Source organism: Heteronotia binoei, chromosome 4 (genome assembly GCF_032191835.1).
Source record: "Heteronotia binoei isolate CCM8104 ecotype False Entrance Well chromosome 4, APGP_CSIRO_Hbin_v1, whole genome shotgun sequence".
In the NCBI taxonomy this organism is placed as follows: Eukaryota; Metazoa; Chordata; class Lepidosauria; order Squamata; family Gekkonidae; genus Heteronotia; species Heteronotia binoei.
Window position 1 is genome coordinate 63888761 of NC_083226.1, and position 26996 is coordinate 63915756.

At 41.5% G+C, this 26996-nt stretch overlaps 1 protein-coding gene across 2 annotated transcripts in view; it reads left to right on the top strand.

The window, feature by feature from the left end:
- Positions 1-8040: 8040 nt before the first annotated feature.
- The window catches only part of MAMDC2 (MAM domain containing 2), a 105671-nt gene continuing 86715 nt past the window's right edge, over positions 8041-26996 (top strand). Inside the window, exons 1-2 of one of the 2 annotated variants that reach the window (XM_060237446.1) lie at positions 8041-8301; positions 8581-8694. In XM_060237446.1, coding sequence (XP_060093429.1) covers positions 8124-8301; positions 8581-8694 — 292 coding nt within the window. In that variant the 5' untranslated portion in view covers positions 8041-8123. The remainder of the gene's footprint in view (positions 8302-8580; positions 8695-26996) is intronic. The other variant, XM_060237445.1, reaches the window with a different exon arrangement.

The window sequence follows — 26996 nt, forward strand, 5'->3', positions numbered from 1 at the left end:
GTAGGTTGGTTATGTAAAGATTTCTCCACATTTTTATTCTGTTCTGAAGCAAGATAAAATTGCCTAGTTTTTATTGTTTAAGATATGTTCATATTTCTTCTTTATATGAGCTTATTGTAGGCGCTATATATATCAGTGTTTTTTCCAGTTGGTTGAAGATTTTCATGCATTTTGAAGGATAATTCAGTCCATTGATATTTATTGATACTGTTTTTTAATTTATCCACTAAATATCTAATTGCTGGGAAGAATCTCTACAATGAAAATGAATGTGCTGCCAAAACTAGACTTTGATCAGATGAGCAGTTTGATGCAATTTAGTTGTCGTTCCTTTCTGGATTTAAAGTGCACAATCAGACAGCAACTTTTGCCTCCCTTTCCTCAGTAACTGGCACTCTGTTCTGACCGGCCTTCAAAGAGGAGTTATAAAGCACTGGGGAAAGTCTGGTCTTTACGGATGTCAGTGCTTTCACCCTGTGTTCCCAGATGTCTGAACTCCCCTGCTGCAAACACAAGGTGGTTGGGAAGTGTGAAACTTCCCATCCACCACTTAAAAAAAAAAATACGTCGCAATGTGCCCATAACTGGATCTTCACCTCAGGGTTTTGAATCACCACTTGTGCATTTCAGCACCCAACACTTTGTCATGACCCCAAACCCCTGGGGAAGTTTCTTTTGAGGAATAACCCCCCACATTTGCTTGAGGACAGCGATGGTCTGGCACTCACACCTCCCCACATTCTCCTCTATCTCAGGTGCCAAGTGGGTACTGAAATTTTTATTGCCATCTTAGACAGCATATTGTATTATTATTATTAATGTTTAAGTATTTTAAATGTTGTTTTATTTCTATTATTTATTGTGTTTCCCCTTGATGTAAGCCGCCCTGAGCCCTGCTTGCAGGGAAGGGCAGCCTAACAAATCTAATAAGCAAACAAACAAATCTCCCTTTTCTTGGGGTTGGAAAGTTAGGCTCCCATATCAGCAACCTGGGGAGGCTGGCAACACATCTCACTTTCCCCCATACAAACTGTGTTATCAGAAAAAGGGATTAAGAAATTGAGTTAAAAGATGATAAAACAAGAAAGAAGTCACATAATCAGAGGTAGACTTTTGAGAACATGGTTTACACCAGAATTTATTCAGCCCAGAATTTATTTTCAGATGGTATATAGCTCCAAAGGATATTGAGAAAGCAGATAAAACCTACAAAGGAAACATAATAAGCAAAAGAATGGGAGTTTGCTACTGTGGCATTCCACAACTCTAGAACTTCATCCATCATCATTGGAATGCAGCTGTGTTATTACTAGTTCGGACCCTGCATATCCTTAATTTATCATTATCAGCAATAGTTCTAATGAGAACCTTGTGGATTCTATCACATGATTTCATGTGCATTTTGGATATTAGCGAATGATTCTTGAAGAAGAATTTTGAAAATGGCATGTGAACTAGCCCACCATTGATTGTTCTGCTACATGAAACTTGATTTATATTTATAGAAAGGCTGTATGAGAATTGTCTTAAAGAATGTAGACACGTATTTGTATTTATAATGAGATTTGAATAACAGAAACAATTTGATAAAACTTTTCATGTTTATACTATATTCAAGATCGGTTTTCATGGTGTTTGGTTATTCTTTATTATTGTTTCACTCTAATATTGTGCCCTTTGTATTTTGAAGAAGTAATTAGGCAGCAAAATGGAAACTAGACATCTGTCCATGTTTAGAAGAATGGAAAAATAAATTTGCTGACTATACAGTAATGGCAATATTAATAACCTATTTGAGATACAGGTCTAATTACAAAATCTAAGGAAAGATGGAGTGTGTATGATGTGTATTATGCTAGCAGGAGACAGAGAAAATATCATATAGAAATGTGTGGTAATGAAATAGAAGTTGAATTAAAATCTGTTCTGAATATAATATCCTGAATATTAACGGATTCTCTATAGGAGATATATAATAGACTTTCTTTTACACAGTGATATACTTCTTATCTATTAAAGGTTCTAATGAATATGTAGAAGTGATGAAAATATGTTGTATTGTATACGCAGTAATGATGAAACCAGTGTTGTAGTCAAAATGGATTAGTTATAAAGTTTTAAACTTAAAAGATGAATACAATTGTACCCCAATAGAAATTGTTTTTATAAATAATACCTTAAAATTATAATAAAGAGGGTGAAAGGGAAAATATTCTCTGTCCTATGCATTATAAACTACATGATTCTCTTTGACGCAGGCCCGGAGCAAAAGGTTCTGCTGCCCCAGGCAGAACCTGCCCCCCCTGCCCCCTTAGGAGTTGAATCCTAAAGTGATGTCATCACGCTTTCGTGCTCTGCTGGCCTAGCCAGCTCCCTCTGAAAAGGGGAGGGTGGGGCAAGGGGCAGACTGAGCATTCTTGCTTGGCCCGCTCCTAGCTGAGCCCTCCTTCCCCTTCAAAGGGAGCTGGCTGGGAAGTGGCTGCCTGCATGCTTCTTCCTCTGTTCTGATTTGGAACGGAGGAAAAAGCAAGCAGATGGCCATTTCCCAGCCAACTGAGTCACTCTGAACTGGGGAAGTGGGCTGGGCGAAGGGCGGGCTGAGCAAGAATGCTTGGCGCACACCTTGCCCAGCCCTCCCCTCCTTCAAAGGGAGCTGGCGGGGAAGCCACCGCCTGCACGCTTCTTCCTCTTCTGATTTGGAACGGAGGAAGAAGCATGCGGGCAGCTGCTGCCCAGCCAGCTGAGTCCCTTTGAAGGGGGGGGAAGTGGGCTTGGTGAAGGGTGGGCTGAACAAGAACGCTCAGCCCACACCTTGCCCAGCCCTCCCCCCATTCAAAGGGAGCTGGCGGAGAAGTGGCTGCCTGCATGCTGCTTCCTCCATTCTGAATTGAAATGGAGGAAGGAGGATGCGGACGGTTGCTGCCAGCCACCTGAGTACCTCTGAAGAGGCAGAGCGGAGGGGCTGGGCGAGGGGTGGTCCAAGCGAGAACGCTCGGCCTGCCCCTAGCCCAGCTCACTCGCCCCACCCTTCAGAGGGACTAAGCTGGCTGGGAAGTGGCGCCCACTTATTTCTGCCTCCGTTCCAAATTAGAATGGAAGAAGCATGCAGGTGGCTGCTTCTCATCCAACTCCGTTGGCGCGAGCGGGGACAGGGAGGGGGTGCCTGCCCCTGCCCACCGCCCCTGCGGCCAGGTGGCGTCCAAGGCGGCCGCCTACCTGGCCTACTCCCACACGCCAGCCCTGCTTTGACAAATGTAATTATGTTATATAACCCATTTCCCCCTTTTCCCCATTTTCTTTTCTGTATCCCTACTGTTTTCTAAAAAACAGCATACATATATACACTCACACAAATACCTGTAAGACCTTTTGAAATATCATTTTTTTGTTTGAAATTTATAACATATAATGTGAATACTGTTTATGCAGAATGGAACCTGTGAGGAACAATTCATTTCAAATGTAAATGTCTTCATTAGTTGGAGGGAGTACTGGTAGTGTTAATGCTGTATGGCTAAGTTGCTTTTATATCAGGCACAAAGAAAACAAGTGATAATAACATTATCAGTTTTAAATTAGTTTTGTATGTTGGCACTGAAGAGAACCTGAAAATACTCCGACCACCGGTTCAATATGGATGCCTTGTCTGTGAGGAGCACTTGGCCGTCTGCACTATGCAAGGGACTCTGAGCCTGATATGATGGACCATATACTGCCTTCAGGGCTTCGTAGAACCCTCTTAAATCACCAGTGTCTGCACACAGCTGGGTTCTCTCTGCAAGCTTGGTCCACCACTCGTTCTGAATGTCTCGAAGCTTGCGCTGGAGGTTGCTACATGCAGCGCGAAAGGTTGCTTTTTTCCCAGGACAGGAGGGCTGAGCAAGATGTGCTTGGTAGGCAGATCTCTTTTTTGCCAGTAATTCTTGGATCTCTTGATTGTTCTCATCAAACCGGTCCTTGTTCTTCCTTGTGGAGAACCCGAGGACTTCTTCAGAGATCTGCAGGACGGTAGTTTTTAGGTGTTCCCAGAGTGCTTCTGGAGAAGGGTCTGTGGGGCAACTGAGGTCCTCAATTCTTGACTGGAGTTTTGCCTGGAAGGCAGCTTTAACTTCGGCTGACTGGAGGCTGCCAACCTGAAACTTCCTCCGAGGGATACCTCCTCTCCTGGGTGTGGGTTTAAAGTGAAGACGGAGATTGCAGCGTACAAGACGATGATCCGTATGACATTCTGCACTGGGCATTACTCGGGTGTATAAGACATCTCGAAGGTCTCTCTGGCGCACCAGAATGTAGTCGATAAGGTGCCAATGCTTGGACCGTGGGTGCATCCAGGTTGTCTTCAGACTGGGTGCCAACCGCGTAGTTCAAGATTCAGCAATCCACCTCACCCCACTTCAACCGGTGAAAACAGAGTTGGATGAGATCCCCACCCTAGAAGAGACTGTTAAAGCCATCAAGCAACTGAAAAGTGGCAAGGCAGCAGGAGTTGATGGAATTCCACCAGAGATCTGGAAGCATGGGGGCACAGTACTACATAGCTCACTTCACAAAGTACTTGTCACCTGCTGGGAACAAGGCAAATTACCACAGGACTTTCGCGATGCAATCATCATCACCCTATACAAGAACAAAGGGGAAAAGTCAGACTGCTCCAACTACCGGGGGATAACCCTGCTCTCCATCGCAGGCAAAATCCTTGCCAGAATACTCCTGAACAGACTGGTGCCCACCATTGCAGAAGAACTCCTCCCAGAGAGCCAGTGCGGCTTCAGAGCTAACAGGAGCACCACCGACATGGTATTTGTTCTCAGGCAGCTCCAAGAGAAATGCAGGGAACAGAACAAGGCTCTGTATGTGACTTTTGTCGACCTTACCAAAGCTTTCGATACCGTTAGCAGGAAAGGCCTGTGGCAAATCTTGGAACGTTTAGGATGTCCCCCAAGGTTCCTCAGCATGATCATCCAGCTACACGAAGACCAGCGAGGCCAAGTCAGACACTGCAACGACCTCTCGGAGCCCTTCCCAATAGGCACAGGTGTAAAGCAAGGCTGCGTTCTCGCGCCAACTCTCTTTACGATCTTCTTTAGCATGATGCTTCAAAGAGCCGCAGTAGATCTAGATGAGGACGATGGTGTCTACATCCGCTATCGCACCGATGGCAGCCTGTTCAACCTGAGGCGACTAAAGGCACACTCCAAGACAATGGAAAAACTCATCCGAGAGCTACTGTTTGCTGATGATGCTGCACTCGTCTCCCACTCGGTATCAGCTCTGCAGCATATGACGTCCTGCTTTGCAGAGGCTGCCAAGCTATTCGGCCTAGAAGTTAGTTTGAAGAAGACAGAAGTTCTCCACCAGCCTGCACCCCAGGAAGATTATCACCCTCCCTGCATCACTGTGGGTGAATCAGTTCTGAAGACAGTCCAGCAGTTCAGCTACCTGGGGTGCATCATCTCCTCAGATGCCAAGATCGACAAAGAGATTGACAACAGGCTGGCAAAGGCAAACCGTGCATTTGGCCGACTGCACAAAAGAGTGTGGAGCAACAAGCATCTGAAAAAAGGCACAAAGATCAATGTTTACAAAGCGGTTGTGATGACAACCCTCATCTATGGCTCCGAATCGTGGGTTTTATACCGTCATCACCTGCGACTCCTTGAGCGCTTTCATCAGCGCTGCCTTCACACCATCCTCAACATCCACTGGAGTGACTTTGTGACCAACACTGAAGTCCTCAAGCGGGCGGAGGTTACCAGCATCGAGGCACTGCTGTTGAAGACGCAGCTGCGCTGGGCAGGGCATATTTCTAGGATGGAAAACCACCGCCTTCCCAAGATTGCCCTGTATGGCGAACTCTCCACCGGCCATCGAAATAGAGGGGCACCAAAGAAGAGGTACAAGGACTCCTTGAAGAAATCCCTTAGCACCTGTCACATCAACCATCACCAGTGGTCTGACCTAGCCTCCGATCGCAAAGCATGGAGGCACACCATCCACCAGGCTGTCTCTTCCTTTGAGAACGCACGCATAGCTGGTCTTGAGGACAAAAGGAGATTGAGGAAGAATCGCACTGCTACAGGACCAACCCTAAATCAGACTTTTCCCTGCAGCCGCTGTGGCCGGACCTGCCTGTCCCACATTGGTCTTGTCAGCCACCAGCGAGCCTGCAGCAAACGTGGACTATTGCACCCTTCTTAAATCTTCGTTCGCGAAGCCAAGCCGAGAGAGAGAGAGAGTTTTGTATGTCAAGTAAGATTGTGTAATAATCATCTGTTTCTGCAATTGTAAGTGCTGTGTTTATATTATCTTATATGCATATTAATTTTGTATATGACTCTCATGGACTGAATCTCCTGAATTTATTGTTTTTTAATTCCACTGTTGTAAAGTGAGCTGAGCTAATTAATAGAATTGCACCTGGCAGGAGCCTCCAAAATCAGGGGATCCCCCACCCCCACTGGCAACTCTAGCCAATCAATGGGTTTATTCTAGTACAGTGGTCTACCAATGGAAGAGCAATTTAAGTTGGAGAAAGTATCCTTAAACTGGAAAAAAGCTTCAAGCTTTACTTAGTGAAGAGGTAGGATACAGATTATTCTCTCACAGACTAACCTTACTCACAGGGTTGTTCTGGGGATAAAGTGGAGGAGGAAAAGAATCATGTGTGGTAGCCTGTGTTCTTTGGAAGAAAGATGGAGTTAAAATGCACCAAACATACGTTTTCATGGATCACTGTTCTTGTCCTTGTTTAACCAACCAGTTCATGCAAATATTTCCCAATGTGACCTGTCATGCTCATCTGGGTTTTCAAGTGCTTATGATCTCCACAATATGTGCAGGATGATTTCATGTATGCTCATCCCACATAACTTTACACAAACAATTGCAGGAACTGAGCTGGTTATTGCCTGCTCCTAGGGAATCTGGCTTTTTGGGATGCTTGTTTAATGCTCTAGACTGTATTCTGTGGGTACCTGCTCAGAAAGTACTGTGGTACAGATGTGTCTGTCCCCATAGTTCACTATAATTCCCACTTGTGAATGCAAAGAAAGTGAAGTATATACTGGGCAGCATGTTGCAACTAGCAATTGTTAAATATTAATAGATGTGCTGTGTAAGTGTTGCTTATACACAAGGATGGACCTTAAAAAGGGAGATTTCAAGACATTTCTTCAGAGAGGATAGACGGATTTGCTGGTGTTAGTGGGTCTTTTTGTTTTTTGTTACTGCTAGCTGAGCATTTCTGCACTGCTTTGAAGTGACAAACCCTTAGGAAGTCAAAGGGAAAAAAGTAAAGCCAAATTGAATTTTAAATAATTCCATCAATTCCATCCAGGGATGTCATGTGCCCTGTTCAGTGGGTGCCTGTGACAAGAACAACAGTGCTATAGCAGTGAAAATGATGGACAAGGATCTGGAAGATTCAGGATCAAAACTTGCTGGGTGACCTTGAGCCTGTTACTCTAACCTACTGCATAGGATAGTTTTGTGTATAAAATGTAGGGAGAGACAAAGATGTAGTTCCTTGGAGAAATGGTGGAACAAGAATACCCCAACTAATCATTTTCCACTATGCTATCACAATAGAGAGAATAGGGAGAGTGGGTGGAGGGAGTCCCGTTTTCAACACCGTGGAGAATATTGTCATATCTGAGTGCTAGAAAATGTGATATAAACCAGCAACAAAAGTGTTGCCTGAAAGAAATATGCCTGGATCCCTTGAAACAAAAGAATACAACTGCAAATATATTGTACTAAACAGTTGTGGTCTGGCCAGACCCTAAGGACTTTTAACAGTAACCCACTTTCATCCTTAATTGTACACAAATTCTTAGCAACAATTTCCCTTCAGCCTTTGTCTATCGGACACAGGAATCCCATTCCTCCCTCATTCTATAGCTGCCAGTAGCTGTCTGAGGGAGGAAGAAAAAGGTCACTTCTTGGAGGCCGCGGGGCTTCCTTCGATGAATGTCTGCCCGAGGAAAAACGTTGAACAGCCCCTCCTTCCTCCCACTTGAGCCTAGGACCAGCTGTGTTGCTGGCAAGCTGCCTTCAGCCTATCCAAGCTCAACCTCCCCCCGCTTTCTCTCGCTCTCTTTTTAACTGTTGCTGTTTCCCCTTCAATGTCCTGGCACGCCAACACTTTCATTTATATTGCGCGTACTTCTTCACAAGCAGCTTCATTCCCCCTCGGGGCAGCGAGTCTCTGCCTCTTTCCCCCCTCATCCATTATCTCAGCGCCGGAGAGGTTCATTTTTCCCCACTACACTATGATCTTGCTGTGTCTCCTCATCGGGCAAGGTAAAAGGGTAAGGAGGGATGGGAAGCCAGCTCAGTATAGATCTGGGTTGTTTTAATTGGAAGCAGCGCCACTAATATCTTCCTCTGGTTAGGGCGATAACTTTAGCAAAATGAGGCGAGCTGCAACAGGGTCCCTCAGCAGTAGCCTATTGTGCATGGCTGCGCCTCTTAGTTAACTCGAAGGCTGCTTTCCTGAAAAGCATATTGGTGACACTGAGCCTTTCATTTCTAGTTTGCTCCAGTGCCTGTTATGAACTGAGCTAGCTTTGTTCTCTTTAGCTCTGCAGTTTGGTGAGACCGTTGAACTCTCTGCTGGCTCTTGTGCCTTCGAAGACAGCACTTGTGGTTATGTGTCAGACTTCTCTTCTCTGCCCTGGATCTTGAATGAAGAAGGTAAGGACAATGTTTTTCTCACTTAACAGTGTTTTCTTTATGTTATGCCTAAGGTGTTTGCAGTGCAAAGGAGGGCACTTTAGTGTAGAAGTGCTGGTTTTATTCATTTGGATTCTAAAATAAATGGTTGACTGAGTTACTATACACTTATTTTGGAGAAATTGCATTTTAAAATAGTGATATCCTTCCATGGTTTTAAATATTATACTAATACTAAAGGGATTAGAATTAGGAAGCTCTCAGAACACCATTTAAGGGTCAAATTTTGGAAAATTCCTTGATGATATGCTGGCCAATCCTATGCTATTTGGAATTATCTCTCAGAGTATGGTGAGGTTCATTCTGATACAAGTGTGCATAGGCTTGCAACTTCAGTCTTAGAGACTATGGTATATATTCATAAAACATTACATTGTAGCAGATGTCAGCTGATGTGCTTAGGTGTCAGATGCCAGAACTGTATCTTTCTCAATTTATTATATAATTTATTTACAATATTTGTATACCTATTTTCACTAAAAGTTCCTAAGGTGCTACACAGTTCTGCCTGTTCCTTTTTTTGTTTGTTTAAATTGGTTTTATTCTGTTTTCCAAAAAAGAATTCTCCAAAGCTGGTTGGAATAATGTTTTTCTTGCTTTCAAAGAAACCATAGGTGTATGTTCAGAAAAGCACTACCTGGAAAGATTTCTGGCAGCTCTACAGAAAAACCATTGATGTGACAGACTTAACATCAGTGGCTCAGTGGTAGAGCATCTGCTTTGCATGCAAAAGGTCCCAGATTTAATCCTTATCATCTGCAGTTAAAAGGATAAGGTAATAGGTGATGTGAAAGACCCAGTGGGGACCCAAAACAGCATATAGCATCATTCTTCCCTCTTCCATTTAATCTTCATAACAAGTAAGTTAGTCTGAGAGAGATCCAGGTGGGCAACTGTGTTGGTCTGAAGCAGTAGAACAAAGCAAGAGTCAAGGAGCACCTTTAAGACCAACAAAGTTTTATTCAGAATGTAAGCTTTCGTGTGCTTAGAAGCATACTTCATCAGACAAAGGTATGAAATGGCAAGCAGTCCTAAATGTAGAGAAAGTGTACAGTGAGTTAGTATGCAGAGTCAAGGAAATGTTTTTAGCAGATTAAAAGAGTCACAAGTTGGGGTCTTAACATAATGTAACAAACACCAGACCCCAATTTGTGACTTGTTGTGAGTTACTAGATACTTTACAGCTTGGTAATACTACAGCCCTAATCGGGTGACAAGAACAAGAGGATTATCAGCCCATGGTGTGTACCCCACATGGGAGAACTGGATTTGCCTTGGTGGGTGGAAAGTTGCTGTGTTGCAGTGTACATGTAAATATGCAAGCTGGGCTTACATATTTAGAAATTCATAATAAAGCTGAACTTCTTTGGATTTTAACAGTATCTGTACAAAAAGAGCGGTTCTGGTTGCATGCTGCCTTGCACCAGATTTTGTAAGAACCCTGGCACCAGGAGAGCTGATGTATTGGTAAAAGTATGCAATGAGAAGTCCCCAGTTCATTTCCTTTCTCAAAAGAAGAATTATTGGATTTATACCCCGCCCTTCACTCAGAATCTCACAGCAGTTTACAATCTCCTTCCCTTCCTCTCCCCACAACAGACACCGTGTGAGGTAGAGGGGGGGGGCTGAGAGAACTGCTCTTGAGAGAACTGTGACTGACCCACGGTCACCCTGCTGACTGCATGTGGAGGAGGGGGAATCAAACCTGATTCTCCCCCTTACAGTCCACTGTTTCTAACCACTACACCAAACTGGGTCAGTCATGAGATGACCCAAGACCAGCCTCTCAGCTCAGCCCTTCGTTTATAACATGGTGATATACCAATCTTTCTGATGGGATTGTTTTAAGAATTGCTGACAAAGTGTCTGTGATGTACTTTGAGTGGTACAATTCTTTATATAAATGCTAACAGTTGGGTACAATGACTCACTTCCTCTACATAAGTCTGTCTCTGGTGGAGACTTGCTGTGGATAGGAAGGCTTCTCCAGTAGAGGAAGGCTTCTCGCTTAGTGGAACAAACTCATTCCTCCAGTTCTATAAATAGTTTTATTTATAAAATGCCCCCAACTGCTAAACATCAAACAACATTTTTTTTAAAAAAATCATAGAATCATAGAACAACCACCAGGGTCATCTAGTCCTATCCTCCCTGCACAATGTGGGAAACTCACAAATATCTTCCCGCTCCATCCTAGTTATTCCTGCTTCATGCCCAGAAGATGGGGGGGGGGGGACCCTCTCAAGAATCTCTGGTCACATGTTGATTATCAAACATACTTTGATTATAGGGTTACAATCTTGTAATTACTTTTATTATTATTACTGAAGGATGTTCCATACTTGAATAGCCACAGGAAAATAGCCAGAGCACAGAGTAAAATGCATTAGAGAGCTGGTCAGATGAAAGCATACTATGTTGGAGCCTGGAGATGTCCCTAAGATAAATATTCAAGACAGTTTGTAGAAAAGAAGAATTGTGCAAGGAAACCTGGCAAGCTTGCAGGCCACTGATCTAAGCTGCTCAAATAAATAACTGCTGTATACAATGAAAAAGAAGTGGAAAGATTTATCTGAATTTTGGAAACAAATTTTCATCTTAACAACATCATCCGGTGCAATGAATGATTTAGCATCATGCTGCTCTTTTATTTGAAGGCACAAAGTGACTGACTTGAAGCTGTATGCCTGAACAGTACAGGTTAATTAGAGGGTGATTATACAGTGTTGCTGCAGGTAACCTGTGTGACCATTAGAACAACTGTCATGGTAGATCAATGTGACAGAGTATTAGATAAGTTGATTTTTGCTTGAATCAGAGAAAATAAGTTTTCAGCTTTTCTGAACATTGTTTTTGTGCCTCAATATTCTAGTTTATGTGAAATTTGTTTTTGTGCTTCAGTATTTTAGTTTATATGAACACATCTTGCCTTCTAGCCTAGGTACAGCTAAGCTTGTCGTTTAAAATTTTCTTTGGAAAAACTCACTATTGGCTTATAAACTGGACTCTGATAGGACAGCTGGCTTACTAAGACGCTTACTCTGTAAAACCTGTCAGTATTTCCATTATAACCACTGTTTTCCAGCAGTTTCTAACTTGGCAATAAATTGTTCCAGGCTGAAGTTGGCAAAATATTTAACTTTCTTATATGCCATTATGGAGACGTTCTAAACTTTCCTCAGCTAAATTGAGAATGAAAGTGCATATGCATTATAAAACACAGGAAGATTTGAATGTGATTGTAGATCAGCTTTCCTCCTATATGGCCATTATAGCTTTAAAAAGTGATACAAACACTTAAAACTACTTTCTGTGTTTCACTTACCAGAACTTGGATATAATGGCATGTCTTTCTGCTTGTCCTTTGGGCACTTCAGCCTGGGCAGAAGGGCTGAAAAATACTTTACATGGCAAGTATAAATTTGGTCATATATTTGAAACATAAACTTCAGTTTAACAGGATGTTGATCTGCTGCTGAGTATATAATAAAAACAGTTTTCTATGGTTCTGGTGTTTTTCAGGGCAATGAAGGTGCTCTAGGTCAGTTGAGATGCATATCAAAAATCATGGGCACATCAGAGATGCTTAGAAAAAACACAATAGGAATTTCACCCTCAAAAGATTATGAAGCATGTACTAAAGGATATAGTTTAATGCAGGGCTTTTTTGTAGAAAAAGCCCAGCAGGAACTCATGTGCATATTAGGCCACACCTCATGTCACCATTGTTTTGCACAGGGCTTTGGTGTCAGGAGATGCAACCTAATATGCAAATGAGTTCCTGCTGAGCTTTTTCTATTAAAAAGCCCAGTGGGAACTCATTTGCATATTAGGCCATACCCCCAACACCAAGCCAGCTGAAGCTGGGTTCCTGTGCATTCCTGCTCAAAAAAAGCCCTGGTTTAATGTAGTTATTTTATTTCAAATATAAAATGTAATCTGTTTTGCAGGTACTGGGTTAAGTTAGTGCTCTTACATAGTTTTGAGTTAAGCTATAGATGTTCTCATGTGTTGTTTTACTGAGTGTATGCAGTTGGCACCTGTAAGCCACCTGCAAGTTGTACTGATATTTATGTTGGTTATTATTAGTCCTCATTTTAGACCTGGGTCTTGTCAAGAAGTGTCTGCTCCCTGAGGACCATACTACATGTGATGTTAAAATTCCATGATGGAACTCCAATAATGTCACCCTAAAAAGCAACTGTGTGTGGTATGCCAGCAATTTCTGGGAGCTTTTTTTTTGCAAGGGACATGGTCATTATATATCCAGAAGTGACTTCCTGGAATTATGCTGATGCTATAGGAATTTTTCAGTATCTACGATAAAAACAAAACCCCATCATGAGATACTTAAAAAACAATCTAAAATACACATGCTATGTAATACATTGCACCTATATAAAAACAATTAAAACATAGGGCAGGAAAGAGTATGGTTGCCAGCTCTGGGTTGAGAAATAGTTGGAGATTTTGGGTTCAAAGCCTGGGAAAGAAGGGGTTTTGGGGGGAGAGATCTTAGTGGAGTACAATGCCATAGAGTCTACCGTGCAAAGCAGCCATTTTCCCCAGGTGAACTGATCTCTAGGAATGGGCATGAATCACATTTTTTAGGTTTGGTTTGTGGCTCATGGCTGAACCAAAAACTGAAACATGAACTGATATGCTGGTTTGCAAACTGAACTGGTTTGTGTTGGTTTGTGCGACATTCAGGGCTTTTTTGTAGCAAGAATTCTTTTTAGGGTTGCCAAGTCCAATTAGAGAAAAATCTGGGGACTTTGGGGGCGGAGTCAGGAGACTTTGGGGTGGAGCCAAGAACAAGGATGTGACAAGCATAATTGAACTCCAAGGGAGTTCTGGCCATCACATTTAAAGGGACAGCACACCTTTTAAAATGCCTTTCTTCCATAGGAAATAATGAAGGATAGAGGCACCATCTTTTGGGACTCATAGAATTGGACCCTCTGGTCCAATCATTTTGAAACTTGGGGGGTATTTTGGGGAGAGGCACTAGATGCTATACTAAAAATTTGGTGCCTCTACCTCAAAAAATAGACCCCCCCAGAGCCCCCAATACCCACGGATGAATTCCCTATTATTCCCTATGGGAATCGTTCTCCATAGGGAATAATAGAGTGCCCAGTAGACATTTCCCTCCCCTCCCCACGCTTTCTAAAGGGGGGAGGGCCTCCAAACCAGGGAATCCCCTGCCCCCTCCCTCTCTCTCTCACACACATACTTACCAGATCTTCTTCTGGAGAACTCTTGCTGTGAAAACGAAAGCAAAAGAAAGGGAGGGGCCGTTCTCCCAAGCCCTTCCTGCTTCCTGCCCAGCCTTAAAGGGGCATACATTTTACAAACAGCTCAGGAGCTCTATAATAACATGAAGCCTACAGGTATGTTCTCCACCCCCCTCCACCCCCCACCCCCCGCTTCCCAATTTTTGAAGAGCGGGAGATGAGGCTGCGAACCCAGGGATCTCCCGCCAGAGCGGGAGGTTTGGGAAGCCTAATTCTTTTGCATATTGGGCCACACACCCGTGATGTAGCCAGTCCTCCTGGAGCTTACAGTAGGCCCTGTACTAAGAGACCTGTAAGCTTTTGGAGGATTGGGTACATCATGGGGGTGTGGCCTAATATGCAAAGGAGTTTCTGCTACAAAAAAAGCCCTGGTGACATTTAAAGTTTAAACCCCTGCTTTCTGCTTCCTTTGGCTTTTTGCAGGGAGCAGAAAGCAGGGGTTGCCTTATAGCTGATCTTCTCGGATTTCAACTGATCTCCAGGTGACAGAAATCAGTAGGGGCGGGCACAAACTGACTGATGGTAATCATAAATCTTGTCCAGTTCATTGATGTTCCCAAACTGAAGAACTGCCATGAGCTTCCATTAATTTTGATGAAGTTTGTGGTGGGTTGTAAAGTCTTCTTTTCATTCTACTTTCTGCTCACCACGAAAAGCCACAGGGAATAGAAAGCAGGGGTTTCTACAAAGCTGAATGGCAGGGACTTCCCTGCTGCCCAGCAGTTTTTAATGAAGAAACCATCACAAATTGCATTAAAATTTCTGCAAGTCTGTGGTAGTTCTTCAGTTCAAAAACAATGCTTCATTAACCATGAATTGGCCAAAATTCGTGATGAACTTTAGTCCATCAGCTGGTTCATGCCCATCTCTATTGAACCCTGTCACATGGAGATCAGCTGAAATCTCTAGCTACCACCTGGTGGTTGGCAATCCTAGGAAGGGGGGGGGGGAATCACTGAGGGAATGCTGGATGAAACAAAGAAGTCTTCACTTGCTGGGGGGAAGATGGCAACAGAAGAGGACAGACAAATCTTTCTCAAAAGACTGCTTTAGAGTTTTGGAGCCAAGATGGAAGACTTCTTCCAGGTGGCCACCTCCCTAACCTCAGAAGGTGGGGGTGTGCAAAACAGGGCCTTGGAAGATGATCTTAGTGGTCTGATTGGTTCATAAGGGAGTAGGAGGCCCTTCAGGTATGTTGGTCCCAATCCATATAGGAGTTTAAAGAACAACACCAGTAACCTTGAATTGTGCCTGGAAACAGATTGGGAGCTAGGGTAGAAGGACCAAGGATTGAGTGATATGCCCTCTGTGATCCACTCCAGTCAACAACCTGGCTAAAGCATTCTGCACCAATTGAAGTTTCTGAACACTTTTCAAGGGCAAAATGTGTTGTAGTAATCCAATCTAGATGTAGGACATGTGGCTGGCCTAGCAGGCCTGGCGCTAAAGTTTCCAGTGCCCCAGGCTGAACTTTGTCCCCTGCCCCTTCCTTTTTTTCTTTTTAAGAAACTTTCGTGTGCATAGCGCGCGTGGCCCGATGATGTCATGATGATGTCATGAGGCTGTGGGAGGTTGTGGGTGGCGTATGCAGGCCCCCCTGTTCTAGGCCCTCTCCTGCTTTGAAGCAGGAGAGAGCCGGGCACCCCCCCACCTTGCTGAGACTTCCAAAGCCTCGGCAAGAGAAAGCACCCCCCCTTCCCTTCCCCAACTCCCCCTCCCCGATCGCTGCCGTGGCACCTTCCCTGGGACCCAGCATCCTTACAGTGAATCATATACACAACAGCACTAGAGGAAAATGACTCTGCAAAAGCTTTCCTTTTACCTCCTTCCCTCAGTTCCCAGTCCCTTGGATTCTGAAGTATGAGGTAGTGATGTTCGGGCACCATGAGACGCAGAGCGTGGCGGTGCTGATCAGAGGTCCTGGTGTTGAATAAGAGGGTGAGAAAGAGGCGAGTGTTCATTGTGAAGGTGTTCTCCATCGCCCACCCCCCCCTGCTCTCCCTCTGTTGTGGTGCTGGAAGCCAAGCCGCACTCCCCCCCCCCCACTGCTGCTGTTGCTGCCGCCATCGAGGCTGGTTCTTACCAGCTTTAATGTGGCTGTGCGGGGCTTCTAAGCCTTTGAAGGGCCTGCGGGAGGAGAATTCACTCCCCCTCCTTCCTGGAACTGCAAGTGAGGGGGAGCAAACTCTCCTATCGCAAACTCTCCTATTTTCAAAGGCTTAGAAACTGCGCGCAGCCACATTGAAGCTGGTAAGGACCAGCCTAGGCTGGGGGGCAGGGCGGGCTGAGCAGAGTGCGGTGCTGGCCGAGTGGAGTGCGGCACTGGCTTCCAGCGCCATGAAGGGAGGAAGCAGGGCGGCGGCAGCAGGGGGTTGGCAACCGCAGCCGATCCTGCCAGAGGGAGGGAGGCGCCCCTGTGGGAGCCAGTGCCCTAGACTGTCGCCTAGTTTGTCGACTCCCATGTGCCAGCCCTGTGGCCTAGAGATACTTTCCTAGAGAGGAGTACAAAAACAGTGCATGAACAAAGAATTTCATTTTCCTGGGCTTTACAGGACAAGTCCTGAATCCCATAATAATTAACATCCATGGGATTAATTGGAGAGAATTTTTTTTAATCCTGCTGTGAAGCAATTTAAAATGGCCTCCATATTGTGGTTATACTGTGTGTACCAGCCTTAAGTAGTGTTGCCAGCACTGCCTTGGCAAATGCCTGGGGAGGGTGGAGGTTGGAAAATTTGTAAACTGTATGGTAAAGATAATAGAGACATGGGGAGATTCCTACACTGTTATTATGGAAGCCTTTTTATGGCCATTCTTCCCCCACCCCCTGCTCCTCAGTGTTTTGAGGGTGGGAGGTTGTGGCTGAGAGCAGGGTTTAGCCTCCATGGGCAGGCAAATGGCAAGCCTATCCTTAAGTGAACTATTGTGACCTGTTGCTAGGATTCATCTTTGTTTTATAACACTGGACCTGCACTGAATGCAAATACTAAAGATCACTGTATTTCTAGTTGTTCTGTGGCAGGCTTCCTAGTTTTTGACCTCTGCTTGGTCTTGGTCATACTGGGCAGGCTTTCTGGGTTTGTCAGTGATTCTTATCCTCAGCTTCCCATCTGTACAATGTGAATGTTTGTTAGTTGCTTTCACAAGATTATAAGGGAAGTGAATGAAGTCAGCTTTGCAAAGCACACTGCATATAAAAATACTGTGTTAATGGTAAAGTGATACCTGAGTTCTTTGTAATCTTATGAAAATTATGGCCATGTGACTGTATCATTTAAACAGACACGTATTCACAGCAGCAAGCCTTTATTGGCAAAAACAGATTTAGCAGTAAAATAGCAATATAAATAATATAAAATCCTAGATAATAGAGTATTTAGGGAGCTAATATACATAAAATAAGTAAAATATATATGAGTCAAGTTTAGCCAAATTAAATAATTAAAAATAAAATAAAATGGGGTCATTCCAGAACCATTCTCTATCGTATTTCCATAGCCTGTTGAAGAAATCTAGCAACCGTTAAAGTTACCTCGGAACAAGTGTCATTTAAAAGTTTGTGGACTTTGCCTGAATCAGCACAGCCCAACAAATCTTCTAAAATATCTTTCAGGTATATACAACGAATATCATCATAAAGGGGACAGTTCAATAATACATGGGAAATAGTTTCAATACACTTGGGATTACAAAGACAATGTCTATTAGAGTACTCAATCCTGTTAAATCTGCCAAATAAGATAGCAGATGGTAATGCATTACATCTCGTTAACGAGAACGCACGCCGTTGCTGTGGAGCTTGCAGAGAGGAGAAATATGATGCTAACATCCCTACTGAGAGAGGAAGTTCGAAATTCAGTGGGGAGCAAGACTTGTTGGCCAGGCTATATAACGTTTGCATTTCTATATCTAGAATTCTGAGTTTAAGTTTCAAAAATGCATCTTTTAGGGATAGCATAAGAAGTGAATCTAAATCAATGCCCATAGATTTAATTTTCCTCTCAATAAATACTAGCTAATTTGACATATTAGATTCTGAGAGCAGTTGATATAAAAGGCTCTCCGAATCAGAGTGGAAATGTAGCCATAACCAATATTTAAGTGACATTAGCCATGCTTGTGTTTCCACAAGATTCGTCCCTGTTTCTAAACATAAAACTGCATATGGTACGCACTTTGGGAATCCCAGGATTTTCCATAGGAATTTTGATTGGACCCCTTCAATGTTGTTATCCAGGGCTGTGAGCCACACTGGGACCCCATATAAAAGCTGTGGTATCACTTTAGCCTTAAAGATTTTTAGTGCGGCTGGGATAAACTGATTGCCTCTGCTGTAAAAGAAGCGCTGGATAGCTGCAATGTTAACATTGACTGACTTAATTATACTGTTACGGTGATTAGTCCAAAGTGTGTTATATTGGAAATGAATTCCTAGGTATTTATAGTATTTTACTTGTTCTATCTTTTTGCCGCCTATTGACCATTTAGTTGGTTTCCAAGATTTGGAAAATACAACAATTTTAGATTTGTCATAGTTCAATAGGAGCTTATTGTTGTTAAGGAAGGTAATACAGCGAACAAGCAAACTTTTAATCCGATTCTGGAACAAGATAGTAAGACTGTATAGTCCGCATATAACAGTAAGGGAACGTGTCTGGCACCGAGTTTTGGACTATGATGGTCAGTATCTGACAAAAAGGGAGCAAAATCATTAAGAAAGAGGTTAAACAAAAAGGGGGCCAACACACAACCTTGTTTAACTCCCTTTCTCAATGGGATTTTTGACGTAAGATTGCCTGATAAAGAGCATTTGACTTGACAAAAGTTGAAGGTATATAATTTTTCAATGAGCATAAGGAGTCTTTTATCAATACTTGTTTGTTCCAGTTTGGCCCAAAGCAGGTCTCTGTCATTCGAATCAAATGCTCCCTTTAAGTCTAAAAAGACTACATACAATTTCATCTTTTTCCCAATAGTGTATTTGGAAATTAGATAGGACAAAGTATTACAATGATCGAGAGTAGTTTTGCCTTTACAAAAACCCAGTTGTTCTGGACCAAGGATTTTTTCTCATGTCATCCATTGTTCAAGTTTCCTCAGCAGATTCTTAGAATATAATTTACCAATGGTAGATAGGAGACTGATCGGCCTGTAATTATTTGGAATGGCGGAATCTCCTTTTTTTATAAATTGGAACCACTATTGAATTAAGCCAGGCTTTAGGAATTATGCCTGTTCTGTCAATACTAGTAAAAATTGATGCGAGCGGAGTAGCTCACCAATATGGATCTAACTTTAGGATTTCAGAGGGAATAACATCTGGTCCTGCAGCTTTATCTGATTTCAATTGCAAAATTAGATCTTTAACTTCATCAGAGGTCACAGAGGGCCACTCTGGAAGATCTACCTGAGAAAGTTCGGAAGGTCTAGAAGTGTATAGTTTACTTTGGGAGAACATAGAGAAGAAATATTGGTACCAGACAATGGGGGAAATAGCAGACATCAAAGGGGCATCAGCTCTATGGGCACCTGATACAATAGACTAGAATTTTTTAGAGTTCTTTAAGATTATGGCCTGGTATAGCTCCTCCCATTGAAGTTTAGCATAATCATTCTTTTTGTTTATAATAACCTGGGACAGCTGATTTTTAAGATCAAAGTATTCTGATGGTAAAGACAAAGCCCCAGAGTCGCGGTAACATCTGTAGGTGTTGCGCAACAGAGTTTTAACGGCTCTACATTCTCTATCAAACCAGGGCTGCAGAGATTTTATGTTTCCTTCCTTTTTTACATTTTTAGGTTTAACATTTAGTGAACTAAGAATGTTAGATACTAGGGAATCATAGGCTGTTGTTAGCACTGAAGAATTCGTTGCAGTGGTTAAAACCCTTCTAAGATTCAAAAGGGAATGAGAATTTAAAAGTAACTGAGCTGCTTGTTTAGTCTGACCACTGGGACTTCTATTGAGTTGAGAGAGCTTCAAGATGTGCCTTTGATCGACCTAGATCAACAAGATCCTCCTCACTCTTCAATGTCCACTTGCCCTCCTTTAACAAACTCAAAAGTGGATAATACAATATCTACTCTTCCATCTGAGATTTCACTAACCACTTACCCCCAACCTGAAATCAGGCGGCCTTCGGAAAGGCTGGTCATTGCTGAAATCCATCCAGCGTCCACCACGTCTATGGACAATTCCATCAATCCCAAGGATAATTTCATCTGGCCAAGCCTTTGTGAACTTAGCAAAAATATTTCTAGGGGCCTCGAAAACGAAGGTATGATTTTTGTTTCTCTCTGCTTGCCAAACCAATTTTCCCAAGATGACTGACTGAGATCCTCTTCAGTGTCTTCAATTCCAAATATTTCTCCATTATCGGATATTAAGATCATCTCGTGGAACGTGGCTGGTTGGTGGAATAAATCCAAAGACGCAGAATTTATCAATTACCTTAAGAACTTTAATGTCATCTTACTCCGCGAGACTTGGTCCCAAAGTCCGATTCATTTTGAAGGTTACAAGTCCTATTCGCTCCCAGCCTTTAGAACCAACTCAAGAGGCTGTTTTCAAATGGGTTTGTCTATATTTGTGTCTCTTCTTCATAATTCTATAGGCATCCCCCTGCAGGCTGGAAGCGTTATGGAACAAGCTATCAAGCTTGTTTATGGGAATCTTTCTATGATTTTGGAAAACATATATATCCTTCCTGCCCTTGATAAATCAGCCCTTTTACATCAGGGGGAAAGTTTGAATGTAATTGTGAGTGAATTGGAAACCAAATTTTCCTCCTCTGAAATAATAATAGCAGGAGATTTTAATGCAAGAGTGGGCAATGATGATAAAATCTTTTTTAAGGCCCTTAACATCAATCTAGATGATACCTTACCACCTTTTTTTCCCTATAGGAGGCAATCTAAAGATAGCAATTCAAATTTGGCAGGCATTTGCTTTGCCAAATTTTGTATCCAATACAATAGGGTCTGGCTAAATGGCTTGGAAAGGTTTTCTCATTCGGGGAATTTTACATTCATTTCTAAGAAAGATTGCAGTATAATTGATTATATTACTGTCCCTTTCTCACTAGAATTTTATATAAAAGATTTCTATATAGGTGATCTCATTATCAGCGATCACCTTCCACTTATTTTGACCCTTCATACAGAGTCTTCCCCAGACTTTCCCCTTAATCCCTCTATACACTTGACGGAGTCTACGTTCTTACCAGACACATATTTGAAAATGTAAACCAGCTAAGTTCCATTTATTTAAGTTGCAAATAATAGCTGGCAGGTCACAGTAATGTTAATGGGAATTTTGGATCTCATCCCTACATATATTTTGCAGGTTCATTGTTTCTCCTAAGGGTATGTTTATGTAATTGAGTGGAAACATTAGAGTTCTTTAAAAATCAGTAACAGATTGTTCCCTAAATATAGCTACTTCAGTGCTTATTTTAAAACAAGCACTAAACCAGGATTATTATGATAGTAACTTCTATTTTTAAAAGAGCTTTTCACACAATTGTCTTATATGGTTATGATGGCAGAGAGAGGTCTTAGCATGGACCTCTGTATAAGTGGGAATAACTTAATAATTGTCAGTGTCAAAACTTTGTTTTTCCTGAGAATATCTTATTTATGACTTTACACACAGTCATACATTCTGATTGGAGAATGAATGCAAATTCAAGTGCAGCAGTTTTCAAGCACTTTAGGAATCTTTTCCACATTGTTACAATAAAAGCAGTCTTATACTGAGTTAGATTATTAGCCTATCAAAATTAGTATTGTTTGCTCTGACTGGCAGTGACTCTCCAAGGCTCATAACCACCTACTATCTGATCCTTTAACTGGAGGTCTAAGAGTTGAAACTTGGACCTTCTGCATAGCTCTGCCCATGAGTCCCAGCCCTTCTCCACTAGGGTGTTCTAGCAAGTGGACTGGGAAATAGGGGCTGCTACAATGATTCTGGCATCATGACACCTGAAGTGACAAAGGGTAGCTCTAGGAATCACTGGAAACTCCTATGGTTTATCATAGATTTTCCGGCAATTCCTAGAACAGCTGTTTGTCACTTCTGGTTTCTGTACCAGCAGTGACATGACATAGCAGATTTTTTTTTTAAATCCCCACACCTGCTCAGAGCAGTGGCAGGCAATAGGAGCAGAGGGATGAGGAATCTCCTGCCCCATCCAGGTATCTGTAATCCCTAGGAAGTCACATGGATACAAGATCAATAAACCAAACCAACTGGCTCCCTGTATCCACAACACCTCTTTACAAATTGTAGCAAAAAGTGATATTCCTTTATAATAAAGTATCAAAAATTTTAACAAGGTCATCTCCAAATTTCCCACATGTAAGTCAATACCACAGATATGTTCAGCAATGGAACATACTGTCTTTACATGGAGACTAACCCACAGTCTTCAATAGCCATCTCCATAGGTCCCCCATGCAAAGAATACAAAAATATCCATACTTCTATTGTATTTTTCTTAGTCATAGTCTTCCATAAGGCAGCAACAGGCAAAACCAGTATTCTGGTCCTGTTTCACTTACTGCTTTTCCCAGGCTTCTTTACATGAACAAGAACTTCAACACTTCATACAGCATCAGCCATTACACCCTTCATTCTCTTTCAACAGAACCTTGTTCTGTAGATTCTGCCTTATGGCAGGAACTCTAGTAGGCTTCCCAATCCCCAGGTCCCAGCGGGGGATCACCTGGTTTTACAAGTTTCCCCCTGCCCCCCAGCCAGCTAGCCGGCGGGGGAAGCCCCAGCCCCCACAGCTCTAGATCTCCAGCAGTTTTAGGGAATAATGGGGAATTGATCCGCGGATATCAGGGGCTTTAGGGGGGCTGTGTTTTGAGGTAGAGGCACCAGATTTTCAGTATAGCATCTAGTGCCTCTTCTCAAAATACCCCCTAAGTTTCAAAATGATTGGACCAGGGAGTACAATTCTATGAGCCCCCAAAGAAGGTGTCCCTATCCTTCATTATTTCCTATGGAAGGAAGGCATCTAAAAAGGTGTGCTGTCCCTTTCAATGTGATGGCCAGAACACCCTTGGAGTTCAATGATACTTGTCACACCCTTGCTCCTGGCTCTGCCCCCAATGTCTCCTGGCTCCACCCCCAAAGTCTCCTGGCTCCATCCCCAAAGTCCCCAGATATTTCTGGAATTGGACTTGGCAACCCTAAACTCTAGTCTGTGGAATGTTACTGAAATCGGGTCCCACTTAGAAACCATTATAGTTTGGATATAAAATTATACAAAGTGAGATATTATACCTGGGAACACATAATCTCTTGGCTTTTGGAATTAAAATTCATTCATCATATATCCTTTGGCTTTTGGAATAGAAATTTATTCATCATGAGAGCATTGGTCCACTCCTAAAGGAACTTTGGAATATACATTCTGATTAAACAGGGAATTATTTCAGTAGGAGTGAGACTTGTGTATTCTGGGACTTATATTTTAGATAATTGAATCTGTATTTCTTTGCTTTTGTATTAGGCATATGTGAATATATACATTGTATATTGGTTGTGGACCACAAACCATATGACATTAGTTTACAGAAGAGACTTACATAAATTGTTTGTTTTAATATACTTTATTGTGTGAATTTGTATAGTGGTCTAAATAGAACGTTGTCTTTTTTTGGCTTGACCTTCATGCTGTTCCCCCAATCCTGTTTTGTCTACCTTTTCAAAGTGGGCAAAGGTTGGTTGCTTCTCTGGGGCTGAAAACGATTCCTCCCCCTCTGTACCTCAGCTGGCCACAAGCTGTTCCCCAGTTCCATTCTGATGACCATGGGAGTGAATTTTCTCATTATCAATGATATCAGTGTGGGCAAAGCGTGTTATGATATAATTGTAAAGCTTAGGAAAACACCCTAAGGCACCATTGAATTATGAATGGGAAACTACTCAGACCACACCTTGGGGTTAGAGTGCCTTTTGTGGAACTGGGACAGGAACCTCTTATGAGGTGCCTTTATCCATGACCAAAAGACCTCTCCTCTTGTGAGAAAGAACATGGCACAGGCACACTTCTTTTGAGCATCGATAAATGCTTTGCAACTGTAGCCTGGGCTATATGCAGATTGACTGCTCAGGGCTCAGATGAAGGTGGGGCTTTTCTGGAATACAGTGAAGCACAGACAGAGAAGATTTGGACCCTCTGTACCCCATCAATTACCTAAACTGATAAAATCAATAAAGTTGTCCTTTGATTATGACAGTAAATGATATCAGCTCCTTATTCCATTTCTGTTTATAAACTATAATTTCCCTTAACTGCCTTTTGCTTGTGAATAAGGTACCTTAGGAAGATAAAGAAAATGTTAGTTATTAAGGGGTGCAAAGCTTTTTTTTTTTAAATATACAGTTTGTTTACAGTCTAATCAGAGTTATACCCTTTTAAACCCATTAACTTCAATGGATTTAGAAAAGGGTAATTCTTTTTTTGAAGAGCCCTGTGGTGCAGAGTGATAAAGCTGCAGTACTGCAGTCCTAAACTCTGCTCACGTCACGACCTGAGTTTGATCCTGTTGGAATCTGGGTTTCAGGTAGCCAGCTAGAGATTGACTCAACTTTCGACTTCTGGGATTTTTGAGAATGCTGAGCTGACCTGCCTCTCTAAGGGGGGCAGACTGGAGCTTCTGTTCGTGGTAGTAAAGGGCAATTTTTTGCCTTCTGCCTACTTTTCTCAGTGAGAGATTAGTCCAAGATATGCACAGGAAACTTTGAGGTGATTTACCTTGGCTAAAAGGGAGTCCCGGGGGAGGAAGTAAAATTATTAACAAAATTGTGGTTGATGGAAGAGAGATGGTAGATCAAGAAGAAATAAAGAGAGAATTTTTCAAGTACTATGCTAAATTATTTAAAGGTGTTAAAGTAAAGAAGGAAAGGATGGAAGCGTATTTGCAAAAGATTGAAATAGCAACGTTAACTGAATATATGAAAAAAAAATTGAATGATCCAATTGAAAAAATAGAAATTGAAGCAGTGATTAATGCAATGAAAATTGGAAAAGCACCTGGGCCAGATGGATATACAGCAAAAAAATAAATAAATAGAAATTGAAGCAGTGATTAATGCAATGAAAATTGGAAAAGCACCTGGGCCAGATGGATATACAGCAAAAAAAAAATAAAAATTTTAAAGAAGAATTAGTACCGAAACTTCAAAAATTGATGAATATGATAAGAATAAAAGGGAAAATACCAAATACATGGAAGGAAGCTGTAATTTCTTTGATTCCTAAGGAAGATAGAGATGTCATGAATGTAAAGAACTATAGACCAATTTCATTACTAATAATGACTATAAGATATATTCAAGAATTTTGGCAGAACAACTTCAACAATATTTGATAAATTTCATAAAGGAAAACCAAGCGGGATTTCTCCCTAAAAGGCAAATAAGAGACAATATTAGAACTGTTGTAAATATTGTAGAATATTATGAAAGACATCCAGAGAAGGAAGTTGCAATATTCTTTGTGGATGCAGAGAAAGCTTTTGACAATTTGAACTGTGACTTTATGTTTGCAGTAATGGAGAAAATAGAGTTGGGGGAAAACTTTATAAGAATGATAAAGGCAATATATACTGAACAACATGCAAGGTTATGTATAAATGCAGATCTTACAGATGAAATGATAATCAGCAAAGGTACAAGACAAGGTTGTCCACTTTCACCTTTGTTGTTTATAATGACTCTTGAAATTTTATTGATGCAAATACAAGATGATAAAGAAATAGAAAGGTTGAGAGTTAAAGGATTTATTTACAAATATAGAGCATTTGCAGATGATATGTTTATAAATGAAAATCCTACACAAGTAACACCTTTGTTGTTAGCTAAAATACAAGAATATGGAGAACTGGTGGGATTTTATGTTAATAAAGAAAAATCAAAAAGTTTATGTAAAAATATGCAAGTAAATAAACAAAAGGAGTTGCAGAGACTAACAGGATGTGAAGTTACCTCTAAAGTAAAATATTTGGGTGTGGAAATAACAATGAATATTGACGTGTTCAAAAATAACTATGAAAAGCTATGGCGTAAAATGGATGAAGATATGATAAAATGGAATAAGCTTAACTTGTAATTGCTTGGAAGAATAGCTGCAATTAAGATGAATATTTTGCGGAGAATAATGTGTTTCAAACTATTCCGATTGTGAAAGACAGTAAACAATTTAACAAATGGCAAAGGAAGATTTCGGAATTTGTATGGACTGGAAAGAAACCAACGATTAAAATGAAAGTTTTAATAGATGTTAAAGAAAGAGGATTCCAATTACCAGATTTAAGATTATGAAGCAGTTTGTTTAGTGTGGATAAAAGATTGGGTGACGCTGTTGAATAAAAAACTTTTAGTATTGGTAGGTCATGGAAATAAATTTGCTTATATGTATTAGGGGAAGAAAAGATGGATAGTTTTTTCTCTCACCATTATATAAGAAATAATTTGTTGAATAACTGGATGAAATATAAGAAATATGGTGATGAAAGAAAACCATTATGGATAGTGCCAGCAGAAGTGATTAAAAAATGGCTGTCATACAATCAACTATTAAAAATACAAAGTGGCAAAATAGAATTGAAAACTGCTGTGGAGTTGAATAACAAATATGATTGGTTTCAAATGCAACAAATAAAGAGTTTGGTGGAAAATGATATTAAAACTGAAGGAATAAGACGAGAGCAAACAGAAATGGAAAAAGTTCTGCTTGGAGATAATGAAAAATTAATTTCAAAAACTTATGTTACTTTTAAAATGGTCTACAGAAGATGAAGTAGTGAAATCTCAAATGATTATGTGGGCAATAAATGTAAATAAAGAAATATAGATGGATACATGGGAATATTTATGGGAGAACTCTATGAAACTTTCAACATGTCAGAGTATTAAAGAAAACTGTTTTAAAATGATGTATAGATGTTATA